The 16,545-nt window shown below is 32.0% G+C and overlaps 1 protein-coding gene across 1 annotated transcript; it reads right to left on the reverse strand.

Moving 5' to 3' along the window:
• Window positions 1–4,690: 4,690 nt before the first annotated feature.
• LOC118194021 (uncharacterized) lies at window positions 4,691–14,120 on the reverse strand. The gene is made up of 4 exons (XM_035365192.2): window positions 14,019–14,120; window positions 12,351–12,407; window positions 9,145–9,412; window positions 4,691–7,057 (listed from the first exon to the last, which is right to left on the reverse strand). The coding sequence occupies exons 1-4, from the start codon at window positions 14,025–14,027 to the stop codon at window positions 6,471–6,473; spliced, it is 921 nt and encodes a 306-aa protein (XP_035221083.2). The 5' UTR covers window positions 14,028–14,120; the 3' UTR covers window positions 4,691–6,470.
• Between the last annotated feature and the right edge of the window lie 2,425 nt (window positions 14,121–16,545).

Below are 16,545 nucleotides of genomic sequence, written 5' to 3' on the forward strand. Positions count from 1 at the left end.
GGATATTTGCAATTCACAAGCTCTTATTTGGCGAACCGACGTTTTCTGTGTCGAAGCCATTCTTTGTATTCGCCTATCGCTGCGGCTATCCTCCTGAATGTGGTTTTGTCATCTTAAGAGACATTATAGGAGAAATCATGCTTACAGATGGATTCAGAAGTTTCAAACATTTTTTAACAGACCTGCCGTGAAATTTAAATTTTAGAATCCTATTAACTTCAGCATCAGGAAGTTGCGTAGTTTTAGGCATATTTATACAGAATTCAAATTATTCTTTTTCTTTTTTTTTTTAATTGGAGGTTCGAATGAGGGCATTTTCTTATAAAAAAAACTGAAATTTCCCTTCTCGATTGTTGCTAACAAATTTGCATAAAAGTACACTTATCTACAAACGTTTGGGACACATATGTTTTCTATTTTTATTTTCCCTAAAAGACAAACTGATAATTTTGTTAAATTTTCCCTCAGATGCAATGTATATTTGTTTTAAATAAACGTATTTTAATTACGTAATTTTACACATTTCTATTTTTCTTAGACATGTAAAAACGTTTAGGACAAAGTGTATGATAATATCAATTCCGGTGTTCTGTGGAAAAAAAATAATCTCAATGCAGATACGTTAGAGGAATTTGAAGCTTTGCTGGTGAGAAATGTGACCTACATTGGTAGAAGATAAATACATTGAATACCAAAGATTATCTACCGTACCGCAAGAAATCTCAATGCAGATAATAAATAATTAAATTAATTAGATTATTTAAATAATTAAAATACGTCAATAAACGTATTTTAATTACGTAATTTTACACATTTCTATTTTTCTTAGACATGTAATTTACTTGGTCTATAAACTTTTAGGACGAAGTGTATAATAATGTCAATTCCTGTGCTCAATGCAGAAAAAAATCTCATTGCAGATATGTTAGAGGAATTTGAAGCTTTGCTGGTGAGAAATGTGATCTACATTAGTAGAAGATAAACACATTGTATACCAAAGATTATCTCCCGTACCGCAAGAATGAAAATTTAAAATCTTAAAATCTCGACATCTAGAAATCTATAACATTATAGTCTATGAATAACATTGCAGGTTATTCATAGACTACGCAGGTATCGTAGGCTTTGCAAAAAAGTAAACATAGGAATTTTGATTATTGCATATTTTGCTATTAAACAATCATTTTTATGAATTTTAAATTATGGTAATTTAATTGCATCTCTCTGATTTTGAAGTATTTTCGCTACTTTAATGGTATACTAAAATAATCTTCCAAATAATTATGAGGTAATTACGAATGATTAATCGAAGTTTGGGGTTCCTATAATTTCCAAGTCCTGAACTGCACGTTTTCTTGATATTCACGTAACGAAAGAAGTGACGGATATGCCATACCTTGATATATTGAAGTTGTGGTTTTTTCTTCAAATGTAAGATGATGCTGAGAATTTCATATTCCAGCAAGATGAGGCTCGAATTCACTATCATAGTGAGGGATCGGTAGGCATATGATCCTGACTTAGACGGTCATCAAAGTTTCCGGACCTTTCCCCTTGTAATATTTTAAAGGCAAGAAAATGTCTAGGAAAATTAGAGGAGCTCCAGGACCGCATCATTCTATTTAGTTGACAATCAGAGGAGAAATGCTTCAAAATATGTGGACAGATTTGGAGTCTGTCCACGTTTTACATGGCAGGCATATGTCACGTAAGAAGAGCAGAAAATATCGAATAATTGTTGTGTTATGACTAAAATTTCAAGCTTTTATTTTGTAATTTTTTACTTGAAATACTTAATGAAATACAGCGTTTTGAAATCTGATGAATTTGAAATCTGATCATAACGGTGGTGAAATCATTTGTAGTAACCCTGTACTATATTTCTAAGAAAATCGCATTCTTAAGACTTATAATTGATAACGCTTTCAACAATTAACTCAAAACAAGCTCTTAATGTTTTTTAATAAATCACAAATTAGGTTGTAAATAAGCTGAAGTGAAATGTCATCTCGTTTTAACACATATGAAAAATTCGAAGGAAAGAGCAATATTTTCAAACTTCATAAGTTAAATTATTATTTTTATGTGCCGGAAATATAATTAGTCAGTTAATGAAATGTTTAACATTTTGATTGAATCATTCCACATATTTTTAGAACTGGATAGAATTATTTAATTTTACACAAAACCTTTAAGGGCTATCTGCATAAACTCCTTCTCAAATTTAACGAAAATATTTCAGCTGGTGGAATCTGAATATTTTGAACTTCTTTTCTTACAATGGGAACCTTTCAAGAAGATTTTTGGGACAACAGATTTTAAATATTCCATTCCTTAAAGGTACTATTGTCAGAAAAGTTCAAAATTCGACCCCAGGCACAGCGGCGTGATCCACAAACATTATATCTTCGGAATCGCCTTATATGCATTTAAATTTGGCCAAATGCCTCTGGCAACCATCATCTAAACAAGAATTCCGATATATTAAAGCATATCAGATATCACGTGTAAAGTTTCTCTGCTTGTCGAAAACATACTGTAGAAAAGATGAAGATCATCGTTATTTATTTTCTGTTAAGCCTAGACTAGTTAGGTGGAAGTTTGAAATGGAATATTGTGTTTTCATTACTTGAATTTTGTATCGGGATTTATCGAGTGATCAGATAAAGCTGCGTTTCTCGCATGAAAGTTGCTAATTTATTTATTTGGCTATTCCTAAAAGTACAGAATTTCCTAAAAACTTTCACGGAGAACATCATTAGAAAAGAGAGGAAGCATCGAGAATTGTAACATAATGTAAATTGACATAAGTTCCTCATCTCTTATTTCTGAAAGTTGAAGTTACAAAATTGTATATAAATTCCCACTTGTAAGTTAAGCTGATATTTTCCCAATAAAATCATAAAGGAAACATTTATACTTCGAAAGGTATTTCTTAGTGTTATTTTAATAAGTAAATACGTGCTTGTATACTTATTAAAATAACTTAATAGAAACATAACATTAAAATAACACAATAGTAAGCTTACACGTGAGTGTCTGCGAAGCTGTGATTGTGGAGAGAGGCATAAGATGGGTTTTCGAAGATTTGTGCTGTCGTACTCCATCAAGACATTCGCTGTGTGTCTTGCAATAAGGGTTGCGTAAATTTTGTAAGATCTCAGAAAAACTGAGTAGCCACTAACGCATGGGTCATGAAATGACATGAAGAACTGTCCGTTTATTGTAGACCCATCATAAGCTCGGATAGCTACAACGCTTAATGTAACGCCCAGTGACATTTGGAATTTGTGGAAACAGTTTGAAGATACTGGATCCATTCCGAAAAAACTTGGACAAGATCAACCAAGATCCGTAGTGATGAAGGAGGATTGTTCATTAGCACTTTCGGCGTGGCGACGCAGAATTGATAGAGCTTTCACAGTTCTCACTTGAGCTGTATACTGTCAGTAGAACTCAAGTTTTACATTCTTCAGTTACTCGAAGGCTTCATGAGACAGGGTTGTATGCCATAAGACCAGCTGTTTGAGCTAGACTTAAGTACACTATACTTGAACCAGACACTATACTTTCTACAGGTGAGTCAAGATTCAACCTAGGCACTGATTCTTGGCGTGAATGTGTCTGCAGAGAGCCTGGAGCACGATACCATTCTTCCCTCTTGAAAGAAAAGGATCATAACGGTGGTGGAAGTGTAATAGTTTGGGTAGGCATTATGTCTGAATAGCCGCACACCCCTACATGTGTTTGACAAAGACTCCATGACTGCTCTGAGTTACAGAGAGGAGATTGTAGAGCTCTATATTAAACTCTTCAGAAGCGTAGTTTGTCTCGGGTTTTTGTTAATAGACCATACGCTCGTCTATATAAGGTGCAGCTGGTTGAAGTTTACCTGCAAAGTGCGGCGGTTCACAGCAAGGATTGGACAACCAGTTCTTCACCCCTTAACCGTATACAGAATGTCTGGGACGCTCTTGTGAGAGCAAGGTCAGCTCATCATCCTTCTCTGAGAACCCCCAAAAAATTTTTTTTGCTAGACTGTCTATTGGAAATTCTAAATATATGCTGGTTTTAAATATTTTGTAAAACTGCTGTTGAATTGAATTTTATGTGGGTTAAGTACGAAACGCATGATATTTAATAAATAAGGGCAACACACAAAACGTTAAAAAACACTCCTTTGGACGTAATGTAAAATCTGAAAGCTTTCAGATTATTTTAAATAATTTTTTTCATATTAGAAGATTCTTGCTTTTGACTGTAAACAGCTTTCAAAGATCTTCGTTATGCGTAAACGGTACAGAAGTAATTTGACTATTAGATGAGGGTAATAATGATGTAAATAAAAACCTCGATTTGTGTACTAAAATCTGTAGACTAATATTCGGCACGGGCGAAGTATAGTCTTATACTAACACAGCCTAATATTTCTGTATGTTAATTGAGAATATGATTACGTTTTGATGTAGAAAAGCCAACATTTCAATTAGTTGCTTCATGCTGTGTAGTGTATATTAAAATGCTGTTTTCATATATACAATATTCTGCACTGAAAAGTTATACATTGCTTGTAATACATTTATCATAGGAAATCGTTTACTTGTGAAACCTCGCTTTGCTTGCTTTCTTTTAGGAGATTTCATTATCTTCACATTTCAAATTTCCAATTATTAAGAAAGACAAAAAAAAATTTTAAAAGCTTCCACGAACTTTTATTTTGATTCAGCAAATTACACAAACCACCTCTAAATAATATACAATAGTAAATATACAAGTCACATGACAGATGATATATAAACAGACCAAATATACACTGTACATTAAAATATAGCATATGACATTAGAAACAAAATAACACAAAAGATTCCAAGTTTAAAAGACAATTCGTTACCCATTGTTTATGATACATAATAAACAATAAGCTCTGAGCAATAAGCATTTATCAGAAATGGCGTACCTATTGCCCAGCTTCCCTGTGTTGAGCATAAAAAATTCAAGATGATATAAAACTGTTTACATACATATACAAGTATATACATATCATAATAAAGCAAAATTTTGACACTTTAAATAGCTTCTTAAATTCATTAAGATGAAACATTTTAGCTTTTTGCGTTTATGTGAAGAGTGTATTAAGATAATGATTGTAGATAGCCGTGTGGAGAAATCCTATTTAATTCTTCATTAAGTTTTAAAGGAATATTTAATTTATGATGTTAGTAATCTGAAATCTTTACTATGAACTTAGTGATCTGAAACGCTTTCAAATAATAAGTAGTACGAGTTTTAAGTCTTTATAATTCAAGAATGCTTTCTGTAATCACTCAAATTTTCAAAAATAAAATGAAAGTAAATTAATTTCCAGTGTAAGTGATCCGTGCATACCTATAATAAATTCGCCATGTGATGAGAGAACAAAACAAGAGCACAGACTCAATTGAAAAAAGGTTTTTAAAACGGTTATGTATATTTCTCATTACGAAATATACATAACCGTTTTAAAAATTTTATGCCTAAGTGTTATATGCAAGTTAAAATGCCCAGTTTTAAAACAGGAAAAACTTAAAAAGAGCCACCTAAAAGATTTCTACGAGTTAACATCAGTTCAAGTACTTGAACAAATGTTTAAATACTGCTAACTTAAAAGTATCCAAAAAGAAAAGACAAGAAAAGCAATGGGGTAAAATTAAGTTTCAGACTCTAAATAAAATGAGATCAAATAACATATATTCACTGCAACTTCCATAATGATTTATAATTACTGATTGCTTACTGTTAACTTCTGTAACAATATATAATTAATAAATTATTGCGGCTAAAAGAAAAAATATTTTTTTCTCAATTATAAAACATATATTAGAAACAACAAAAGTTCAACACTCGCATTATTCATAACGATTCAAATCCTATTTTATTTAGTAATTGTATATTATTATAAAAATTACAGTTCACATGAGATGTTATCTCATTCTCATTTTATTTAGAGTCTATCACTTAATTTTGTCACATTGCTTTATATATTTTTCATCCTTATAGCTTTTGTTCTATCTCTCCTCAACTCATGGAAAGGTTTGCATTTAAAATTTAAAAGGCGAATATTTTCCAGGAAGTATATGTAACATATTGACTAGAAGATATATTAATTATTTCGACTGCACATTATTGTTTTAAAGTTATTAAAAAATAATGTTGAATTCTTTGAACAAAGTAGTGATTAATCACAAGCTTGAATATAAAACTCCTCGTGCGTTTTTACTTCACTTCGAGAAATTAATTAAAGATGCGAAAAAATGCAATATAAAAAAACTCAATATATTTAACTTTAAAATTTAAAAATTAAAAAAAAGACTTTTCTGATACTTGCTAAATTTGTTTTCCAACACCAAGCTGTTTCATACTAAAAAGCAAATTCAGAAATTATGCCTTCATAAATCCCCTTTATCCTAAATCAGAAAGTTATGAACTAGAAATTACTTTATTAGGATGTCACCATAAGGCCTAATGAAACGTATATTATTTCCTCCTACAGGGAAAACAGTAGGTTGAGAAAGGATCCTCGTTCCTCCAATGGGAATAACAGCTGGTTGCGTCAGAATTCTTGGTCCCTCGATAGGAATTACTACTGGTTGATTGATAAGCCTTCCCGAACTAACTGGAATTGCAACAGGTTGATCAACGAATCTCCTCGTTTCAATCGGAACAGCAGCTGGCTGAACACGTATATAAGTTGGCTGAACTGGAACTGCAGCTGGTTGGACAGGAACGTACTCTGGTTGAACTTGAACTGGTTGAATTGGAACTGCAGCTGGCTGAATTCGAACTGGCTGCACTGGGACTGCAGCTGGCTGTATTCGAATTGGCTGGAATGATACCGCAGCTGGTTGGATTGGAATTGCAGCTGGCTGAGCAGGAATTATAATGGGTTGTCTGATTGGCCTTGCAACTTGAAATTCACCTCTTGGTAGCTGCTGTGGTACTCTAATAGGAGCGATGGCAACGGGTGCAACAGGAGCTGTAGGAATGACAGCTGGTGCTGGAGCTGCCAATGCCTGGTAACCTAATTTAAATATAGGAAAATAAAGGTGTATTGAAAGAATGGACTTAGACATGAATTAGCAGCATCAGTATACCGCGTAGCGGCACATCTGAGTACAGCTTATGTTTTTCAGAACATATGCGTATAAAAATAAAGCTTTAAATAAATTTTCTTCAATAATCGAAACCTATTGCAAGAGAGAATGTTCAATTAAATTTTTATAATAATTATTAAACTTATAAAAACGCTAAATCATTTTATTTCAGTGAAATAATTTCTGTTAGAAATTTTTCAGACTTTCATCATTAAACTTAGCTTTCCTACTAAGCAGATGAATATACTGCTTTCTAAATTAAATTCTTTGCTTGGATAACGAGAAATAATTTTCAAACATTTCATACACGCCCAGAGGAAGCACAGCTATGGTCTGGCTTAACGAAGCGCTAAAACAAAATGTTATTATAAATAATGCACTAATTATCAGGATGGTTCAATGTGCATGACCAGTTTGCTTGACCTTGAACATTAGCGCTAGAAAATAAATTTATTATTTAACTTTTTTAAGATAACTGATTAAACAATTAATTCTGAGATAATCGAGGGTCACTGTAAAATATTATCTACGAAAATCAAAGTATTAGTTAGTATAAGTTACTATTTAACAGACTTTGTAACAGACTTTATCACTATCCCAAAGTACATTTGTTTCGCAATCTCAAAAATTTCCTTCAGCGTTAGCATTTATTTTCTTGTTTTTCTTTTTAAATACATATCGCTAGATGATAAGGAAAACTGCACAACTGAGGAATTATAATTTGTATTATTTGCTTTAAAAATTGAGAAAGTGTTACATTTACACAGGAAAGATTTTCACAAATGCCCACATTTGATCGACCGGCCAACAGAAGTTAAGTCTAGTTAGAAATACAGAAAATTGCTAAATGTATCTTTCTCTTCTCGGCATCATCAGACAGTATATATTTAAGTATCTCTTTTATGCAACGACAAACCCATTTTAACTCTGATTTTTTGAATTATTAATTGTTATAGTTCAGCGAAACCTTTTTAAAGCATTGCAGCCAAGCCCATATTTTTTGAGCGGATTTCTTCCGAAGCAACAATAGATATTTATAAAACATTTGTGATAGCCATACTCCGCGACGAGAAAAACCTGTTTCCGTTTCTGATGTGTATTCAGAGTGGTAAATGACCTTTCATTTCAAATCACGCTCTTTTGACAAACCGCACATTTTAAGCACAAGATATTTTAAAATTAATTACGGACTTCTTTTTTCATAGATAATTTTCAAGCATAGTTATTTCCTTTGGTCTCGTGAGATCATTATTTTATTTACTAGGTTTCGAAAATGAATATGTAGTTTGAATCTGATAATCTGACTACGAATCTAACTCAGTCACTACTATAGCTAACGTCACCAAACTTTCTACAATTTTTTCTGGGTTCTGGAAAAGGTCAAAGTAAATTTTTTTGAAAAAAAAAAAAAAAAAAACACTTTTTCCGTACAGTACTGATATCAGCAACTATGGCTACAGGGATATCAGCAACAATGGCCGCGTGCCACTGTTGCTGATGTAATGAAAGAGAATTAGTTTACTTTTCTTATCGAAATTTTACGTGGGTTCCATATCGCTCAAAATAATTCATTTTGCTCAAAATAATGATGAATTCGTCTATTTTGTATTTTTGCTCACCCGAATGGCAATTCCATATGTCATATCGGTATGTATATCATATGATTTCTATGATTACGTAGTCAGTTGTGATACATGTATTGAATATTATTTTGTTTCTTTGACATTTTATGCATTAAAAGGACGCATCATATTCCTTATGACGTGTAATATGCTTTTATACGAATTTTCAAATGATGTCATGAGCAAAATAATACATGACTTTAAATTTAACTGGAATCAGGTACTTCCGCTAGTCCTTAATAAAGAGAATGATCACAGCTAAACTGAGAAACGATTATCACGGAATAGAAATTTTCTCAACCAGTTGAGCTCTTGAGTGGAATAATTTGTCGTTAAAGAACTGCTGGCTAATTAATTTTTAGGTACATATTTGCTATTTAAATTAAGCTTACCTTCATCGGCGCTAGAAGAAATGGTTACATCAGCTGGGTTTTGATTGCTGGTTCCAGGTTCATTGGTTGATATGGAAGCTCTGAATCCTCCTTCATCGGCTACATATTGTACAATTCGAGAACGGCCATCTTCATCTTGCACAGTATATGATCCCGTTACTCTTCCGTAACCATCTCCACTTTCCTCGTGGGTACTTCCTCCTCCATCAGCGGGAGCAGTATAGCTGAACTGGTAAGGAGTTGGCTGTGCAAGATCATCTTGTCCATTCTAAACAGTATGGAATTGAAGTAAATGGTAATACATGTGAGAAGTGTGAATTAATATAAATAATAGCTTGTAAGGTATTTCTCCCGCTTTTCTAGCATGCCTTCGTGGTGTAGTGGTCAGCACACTGAGCCGGTATTTCAGATGTTAGTGGCTCGATTCCCGGTGAAGGCAATTGCTAATTTTTCAATCTCACTTCTCTAGAGCCCTTGAAAGGGAATACTTCTTAATTTGCTTAAAGCTTCTACATGTTTTGTTCCACTAAAACGGCTTTACGATTTATTACTAATTTTTAATCCAATAGAAATTTCATAGGCTTCTTATTATTTGCTAACATTTTCTGTAGCTTTTATCGTGGAGCCTTTTATCTCGAAGGCCTTTCTCTTTGTAATATTTACAGCAATGTTACAAAACGCAACAGTGTACAGATTACAACAATGTACAAAATACAGCAATGTTACGAAAAATTTCAATCCGTACTTAAGACTAAATTTTAAAAATTTATTTTAAGAATAGTTAAACACCTTACGAACCATATAGTACGACAGAAGGCTTATAGATGTATGTAAAAAATAAATACAACAACATAATTGAAAAATGAAATTAAGTTACAAATTCACAAATGAAACCTAAGAAATAAATAGACAGAAAGAAAGGAATGCCATTTTAACTTGTACAAACACATGGAGAGAGGAGAAAAACGTAATATTATTGAGAAAAATGAGTTCCTTCAGTAAGCTATGAACAGTAGAACAACAGATGTTCAACATTTTGTACTTTCCCGAGCTAATGGAACGTATCTCTGCATCAGGCACTCCAAATCTCTTCAGGTATGAGTTGAAATAACCATGCTTAGTTAGAACTTAGCAATTTCAAAATTACAGGAAAAAATGTTTATTATTGAATCTGCGAGGAATAGAGAGGAAAACTAATTTAGTCAAAGAGACAGATAAAGGATTTCTGTATAATTCTTTCTACTTGAGAATTGTTTTATTCTATCTTATAATGTCATTAGGTTATATTAAAACAGGAGGCATGAAAAAATGAGTAATCCCCTCGCCGGAACTGGAACCTGGAACTCTCGAATACGTGTCGAGTGTGCTACCCGTTGCACCACGAAGACATGCAGAAAGGAGAGAGAAAATACATAAAGGGCGACAGAGGATTAGGGGAATCGCAAAATCCTGGTGGTGAGGAATCATCAATCACCACCTTTTAGTTCGGGCACTACTATGGAGTCATTTATTTATTCTGATGCAGAAAGATGTGAAGAAATGAGCAGTGCCCTCGCTGGGACTCCAACATGGACCTCTCAAATACGCGCCGAGTGTGCTACCATTACACCACGAAGACATGCAGAAAGGAGGAAGAAAATGCCTTATAAACTTTGTTTCTTGAAGAATAATTTAGGCAATGCCATTGCGGTGTTAACTTGAAGGTATATAGCTTGTTTTGCCAACAACACAGCCCTTTCATTCCTTAGATTATCAGTGTGGCCACATACATGAGAAAAGAAGACATTATCATCTTTATTAATAAGGTCTTTTAAGAATCGCATGAGAAGCGACAATTAATTTATTACAGGACTTGAGACTAGTTGAAGGTTAAATAATTTCACTTAAGACCAGTTGAAAGTTAAATAATTTCACTTAAGACTAGTTGAAAGTTAAATAATTTCACTTAAGAATAGGTGAAATTTAAATAATTTCAATTAAGAATAGTTGAAAGCTATATAATTTCACCAAATTTCTATTTTTTTGAATTGACACCATAAGTGTTTATAGAGAAGTGATGAAACCTTTTAGAAACCTTTTATCTCAAATTGCTGAAATTTTATTGACAAAGGCTGCTCAAAGCGATCATAAATTCTTGTTCACGTTTCTGATTAACAGATTTTGTACTGTTTTTAGTTGTTGACCTGATTTTCGAGTTGATATTTAGTGAGAATAGCTATCACGAATCAAGTTTCACAAAAAAGTGCACAAAAAGAATTAAATAACAGGTATAATTAAAGGAATTAATTCTTCAAATATTAATAAAATAATAGGATTTAAATAGCAGAAAATAAATAATAGAAATAATTAAAGGAATAATTTCTTCAAATATTAGTTGAATAACAGAAATTAAGTAATAGAAAATAATAGGAATAATTAAAGGAATAATTTCTTCAACTATGAGTGAAAATGCAACTAACTATATTGTTTTTATTAAAAGGAATTTTTTCGGTTAAAATTATTACGTTCCAGTCTCCTGATAAAATGCCATCGATAGTTTTATGTGGCTATTTCCTACAAGCGACTAATATCATATCTTCTGCAAATTTTCTAATATAAGCCATCTTTTTATTTGTGCATCGCTTACAAAGACATTCAGATAACAACACGTTTACATAGATTTTTTTCATTTGTTAAAGAAATGTAAAATTATAATTTATGAACATAACGCTTTAACTATTACGCTTTTATAAAATTAATGAAAATCTTTAACACTCTTTCCAGAGTAGCCTTTATCACTACGCAATAATACTACTACCATTATTACATATTATGTAATTTAAATTCGCGTTATAAGATCATATTTTTAATCACAGAAATAAATGCGAACTTGATTTGATCAATAATAATTTTCGATAACTTCAATTTGTTCAGTTACCTAATTTTTGAATTTAAAAATCACGTATCTTTTGGGAATATAAATAAGAAATCTTTGAAAATGAGAAATCTTTTATAAATGAGAAATCTTTGAAATTTATACTTTTCTACATAATATGAATGCCAATAATTCAATTAAAACTGAATGAAATTTGACGAATTTTAAAATTGAATAAAATGAAAATAATTTGGGAAATGTTCCTTTTTTTTATCTAAAATTGAGTTTTTATTGACTTTTTCGACAAAAAAACATGTTGCTAAAAATATTTAGATGTTTATAATATACTTACGCTGTAGTAATTTTGACCATCGACGAAATAAACAAATCCCAGGAAAAGAAGTAGTCCCTGAAAAGAAAAATTGCTTTAAAAATAATAACGTAAATTGAAATCTGGTTTAAGAAAAGAAGAAAGCTTGTATAGACAAAGGAATTAAGAATCCTGAGCTCACAAAGATGAAAAATTTTTAAGCATTGTTTTTAAATAACTTCTTACATATACATTACAGTTAAATTTTAACATTAGAAACGAGTTTAGAGGAGTCTTCTGAAACATTTGGGTCATTATGTTACATTATGTTACGCTATCATAAAGATATAATCCCCTCGCCTTAGCAAATCTTGGCACTGTATAAAACACAAGAGCTTCAATTATTTTTCCATGTGACCTCGCGCTTTACTCGTTCTCTGTGTTGCCAGTGTTTTAATCAGTCTCGAAACAATGCACGATTTGAAATTAGCAAGCTCATTTTTAATTATTCAGATTTTTATTATGTAATGAATTGTCCCTCACATAATCAAAAACTATTCTATAAAAGTATTAATATTTGAAAAATTAATATTGCAATATTTTATTATTTCTATTAATTACCGAATTGAGACATTTTTATACCAATATTTTGAAAAGATAGGGGTACAGAGTTACTAAGCAAAAACACTAAAAGTAATCTGCCGGGGTAATACTATTTGTATAAAACGGACATTTTAAGAAATCTAGATAATTATTTGCATTAAACGCAAAAGAATACTGAATTTGTTAAGCGAAATGCAAATCTTTCAAATCTGAATTTTCAGTATATTATCACATTTCTTTCACCATATTTTTTCACGTCTAACTCTGCAAAATATATAGTAATTAACTAAGTAAGTATTTCAGTTAGAGTTACATACTAGGCAGAAGACATTGGATTGCTAATTTATAAGTCATCAAGCTACAGTTAAGATCTATTATAATCAAAGCCTTGAAGTATATTAGTGTATTAGTATTTGAAGTAAAGGTTATTAGTATTTGAAGTTATATAACAGCTGCTTATTTGCTTTACGTTATTAAAATGCAAAACCCATTAAATATTTAAAAACATTAAACTTATTGTCATTAAATTTAACCAAAAGTAAATAAATAAATAAAATAACTTTAGGAAAAATAAACGATTATTTTCGAAAAATTGCATTAAACTAAACAGAAAATCAAATAATCCTTCTTAGAAGACGAAATTTTATACAGATGATTATCTTTTATTCTTTTAAAAGATTATTAGATTATTGCGTTATTAGAAATAATTAATCATCTAGGAATCGAAATTAGTAAATTTTTATTGATTTCAGACAGCACTAAATTTGCTTATGATAGACATCCCAGGAAAAATGGGAATTCTCTTTTCAGCCAATTTAACAGATACAAGATTAAAGAACCAACAAACTATTTTTTTCTTCACTACATATGAAAAGAAGTAGCAATGTGTAAAACATCGGCTTTTTGTAAGGTGCGTCAAATTACATTTAAAGTTTCCTCAAGGACTAACCAACTAAGATAAAAAATGCATAAATGGTATACATGAAGTCAGAAACAGCAAAAATTTAGTTTCGAAAGAAATTGCTTTTCCCCATCTTACAATCCTACGAGGGCTTCTTATTGCATTAACTGAAATCTATATGCACGTACATTCATTTGTCAACATACCTTGAACATGTTGAATGAATAAGCTGTGGGAAGATATTTTTGACTTATCCAAGGCAAACTACGAACTGCTGCTGTATCTGAGAATACTCGGCTTTTATACTCGAAGAATCAAATGGGAAGCACTAGTAATCCCTTTAATTTTTTTCAGGAAGTGTGCAATGCAAAAACCACAAAATGAAAGTGTAACACCTTTTGTGTTTGTTTCAATAGGAGCTGCTCGTGACAAATATCGCAAGTAGCCATTTTCATGCGACACGTCTTGGCTACGTCACGTCGCCTTGCCTTAAGGCGAAGTACCTCAAAGAGGGTAAGATAACGACACAGTTTTGCCCTTGCACAGACTGACGAATTCGAAGAATGAAAGATTTTTTCCGGGTTTCGTTTAGTTTTGTTTACGTAATTTATGCTGGATAAATGTCTTCGTATCTAGATGTACTATAAAATATTAGTAGGTGATAACATTGAAAAATGCAGAAAATCCCAACTTGCTCTAGTTAGTGACATTTTATTTGATTTTATTTGAAAAATTAACACTTCAGTCATGACACGAGAAGTTGAAAAAGTAGATGGTGTTTCTCCTCTTTACAAATGTTTAAAATTTTAACCTAAGAGGAGAGGATGTGCTACAGAACTAAGAATTATTCAAGCTCAGTTAAAAAAAAATTACTTGATAGCAATCGAAAATATTTGAAAAAAAGGATAAAAATTCTCAAATTTCAAAAATAAAAATAAATGTTTAAAAAATCTAAAAGGTTTCAGATTTTAAATTAGGTCCAAAAGGGGCGTTTTTTTAACGTTTTGTGTGTTAACTTAATTTATTATATATCACGTTCTTTGCACTTAAACCATAAATTTCAGTTCAATAGCAATGTCACAAAATAATTTTAAAATGAGCCTATCTTTAGAATTTTCGATACACAGTTCCGCGCGTTGGAGATAAAAAGGTTTTTCTCTCCTCCGCCCCGTAGATTTTTGCCATTGCACGCTTTTAAATCGTTGAGTTTGTTACTCAAAAATTCGTTAAAATAAAAACAGTAGTCCTTCAGAGACAAAGCCCCTTTGAACTAATAATTAAGTATAGCAACTTTTTACTTTACATATAATATGAAGATAAAAAGGAATTTGTCATCCTCTAAATTTTGTTTTCATTTATTTTTTTGGCAATTTATTTTACTTATAGTTTTTTTATTTTATAATGGAAATTTTATCCAAGATTTTTCTTATTAAATACTTTAAAAGAAACTTCTTTTGAATGTTTATCATTTTCAATTCCGGATATCTGTCTTCGCAAACTAAAGAAGTGCCAGTTGAGGAAATGTTTTTTGCAAGCCTCGTGCGAAGCTGTGTCTTGAAATAAAAGCAAGCCAAGTCTTGAATAATTAAGCCTCTTTTTTATTAAATAAAGTATAAGTCTTTTCATGGCGTTAATTTGTGATAAAATAATATCAGAACAGGTTTTAGTCCAAAGAGGCTTTGTCCTGAAGGACTATTGTTTTTGCTTTGCGATTTTGCTTTGAATCACTATAAATGTCCGTTTCACTTTATGAGTCTCAATGTGCCCCATGAAAACATTGCTCACACCGTAATACCCTCGCCACCGGCTTGTCTCCGTTCAACTTTGCATCTGGGAGCCAGGATTTAGTTAGGAAATCGGCGCATTAGCACACGCCCGATGATGTGACGGACTAGAAAACGGGATTCGTCGGACTTTCTTCCATTTTTTTAATGTTCAGTTCCTATATTTCTTTCCCCATTGCAGACGCAGCTGGCGATGACGTGCTTCGAGTGCAGGAACATGCTTCGGCCTCCGGCTGTGTTTGCCCATACGCAACAAGCTACGCTGCATATTGTGTTGAGATACACTGTCTGGGTCGCCACTGCTGTAGCTGCTGGTAATTTCGGCTATTGTAGCTCTTCGGTCACGACGAACCCTTTAATGACTGAAACCGTTAGTCTTTATTTAAACTTCTAAGATCGCGTCTGCTTTATTTGACATTTTTGGATATTCAGCCAGGGACAATGAACTGCCAAAATCGCCATTGCATTTTCTTCAGTAGTGCATTCAGTCTGTGCATTTTCTTTTAGTTGCTGTATCCCATATGCAGCATTCAGAAGCATATCAAGCATAGAACTCTCTTAAAATAGCATCAATGTTGATATTTACAAATTAAAGCCAATTAAGGCTCGTAAATTTCAGAGTAGAATATTCAGTAGAAAGAGAGCAAAAGCAGTAAGAATCTCTCACCAGTGTGAAAACCGACATACGCACACGCACACACATCAATCACACACACACACACACACACACATATATATATATAATATTAAATTTACTTTTTGAGACGGAATTTGTTTTTTATTTTGCTTGATTTAATTTTGTTAGATAATTAAGTCCATCATAATTTTAGCATTATCATTTTTTGCTTATATTATTATTCTCATACACTGTAATTTCATACGCTAAAGTGAAGTGTTTAAAGAAATTTTACAATTTTAATGGAACATCAATCTATTTATTTTTCACACT

The sequence above is a fragment of the Stegodyphus dumicola genome, chromosome 6 (assembly GCF_044657685.1).
Source record: "Stegodyphus dumicola isolate Sdum_Otavi_A_Nest chromosome 6, ASM4465768v1".
NCBI classification, from domain to species: domain Eukaryota; kingdom Metazoa; phylum Arthropoda; class Arachnida; order Araneae; family Eresidae; genus Stegodyphus; species Stegodyphus dumicola.